Source organism: Malurus melanocephalus, unplaced genomic scaffold (genome assembly GCF_030028575.1).
Source record: "Malurus melanocephalus ecotype Western Australia unplaced genomic scaffold, MMel_1.1 scaffold_6247, whole genome shotgun sequence".
In the NCBI taxonomy this organism is placed as follows: Eukaryota; Metazoa; Chordata; class Aves; order Passeriformes; family Maluridae; genus Malurus; species Malurus melanocephalus.
In genome coordinates, this window is record NW_026629478.1 from 1 (window position 1) to 1,562 (window position 1,562).

At 44.7% G+C, this 1,562-nt stretch overlaps 1 protein-coding gene across 1 annotated transcript; it reads right to left on the reverse strand.

The window, feature by feature from the left end:
• Positions 1-5: 5 nt before the first annotated feature.
• Positions 6-1,490, reverse strand: LOC130588543 (proteasome subunit beta type-5-like; the record flags this gene model as incomplete). The annotated part of the gene is made up of 2 exons (XM_057389453.1): positions 1,252-1,490; positions 6-146 (listed from the first exon to the last, which is right to left on the reverse strand). Coding segments are annotated over exons 1-2 (354 nt in total), but the record flags the coding sequence as incomplete, so codon positions are not given.
• Positions 1,491-1,562: the final 72 nt, after the last annotated feature.

The window sequence follows — 1,562 nt, forward strand, 5'->3', positions numbered from 1 at the left end:
TGCCAGAAGGAGCAATCGGCGGCGCCGCCGGCCATGGTGCCCAAAATTCGGGAATTTATCCTCAAAACTTTGAGCACGGATTGGGAGGCGATGTAGGAACCGGCCGTGGCGCGGGAATCGACGGCAACGGTGACGCCGTGAGGGGTCTGGGGGGAAAAATGGGGAGAAAATTGGGGAATTTGGGGAAATTTGGGAGAATTGGAAAAAAAATAGGGATTTTAGAGAGAAAAATGGGGAAAAAATGGGGAGAAATGGGGAAAAATGGGGAAAGAATTGGAAAAAAATGGGGGAAAATGGGGGAAAATGGGAAAAAAATGGAGAAAAAATGGGGAAAAAGGGGGAAAAATGGGGAAAAAGGGGAAAAATGGGATTTTAGAGAGGAAAATGGGGAAAAAATGGGGAAAAAATGAGGAAAAATGGGCGAAAATGGGATTTTAGAGAGAAAAATGGGGAGAAACAGAAAAGAAATGGGGAAAAATGGGGAGAAAATGGGGAGAAATGGGGAGAATTGGGGAAAAAATGGGGATTTTAGAGAGAAAAATGGCAGGAAAGAGGTGAAACGGAAAAAAATGGGGATTTTACAAAAATGGAAAAAAATGGGTAGAAATGAGGGAAAAATGGGGAAAAACATGGAAAAAACAGGGAAAAAAATGGGGATTTTAGAGAGAGAAAAGGGGGGAAAATGGGGTGAAAGGGAAAAATAATGGGGAAAACCCGAAAAAAAAGAGGAAAAATGGGGAAAAAAAAGGAAAGAGAGAAAGAAAAGGAGAAAAAAAAAGGGGGAAAGAGGGGAAAAAAGGGGAAAAAAGGGAGAGAAAAAACAAAATATAAATTTTAAAGCATTTTACGAGTTTTTAGGGACAACCCCACCCCCTCCCCGGAGAATTTTGTGTTCCCCTGAGGGATTTTAGGGTTCAAAATTGAATTTTTGGGTCCTTAAATGGAATTTTTGGTTTCCCGTGAGTGATTTTAAGTCCCAAAATTGAATTTTTGGCTTCCCCTGAGGGACTGAAATGCCCCAAATGCAATTTTTGGCTCCCCGAGGGATTTTTGTGTCTAAAATTGAATTTTTGGTTCCCCTGAGAGAATTTAAAGCCCCAGATCGACTTTTTTTGGTCCCTTTGAGCCATTTTTAGGATCCCAAACTGAAATTTTGGAAATTTCCCACGCAAACGCCACTCCGACTCTCCCAAACACAATTTAACGCTCCAAAAAATTAAATTTTAGGGCGTTTTTCCCCTTTTTCCTCACCTTAAAAGCCAAAGTTGTGGTGCCGTGAAGCATCGCCAAACCGGGACCATCCGGAGCCGCTTCAAAACCCCACGGAGGAGCCGCCAAAAACCGCGGAGGTCCCGGGGGGTCCCGAAGGATTTGGGAAAATTCCTCGGAATCGTCGGGAAAAGTTTTTGGGAGCCCTAAAAAGGATTTTGGAAGATCCGAGCGGAGGACGCTGAGCAGCGCCATTTTGGGAGCGGGAGAGGCTGAGGGGGGGGCGGCAAAATGGCGGCGGGAAGTGAAGCCGCGCGGGCGCCATCTTTGTTGAGGGCAAATAGAAATGAATG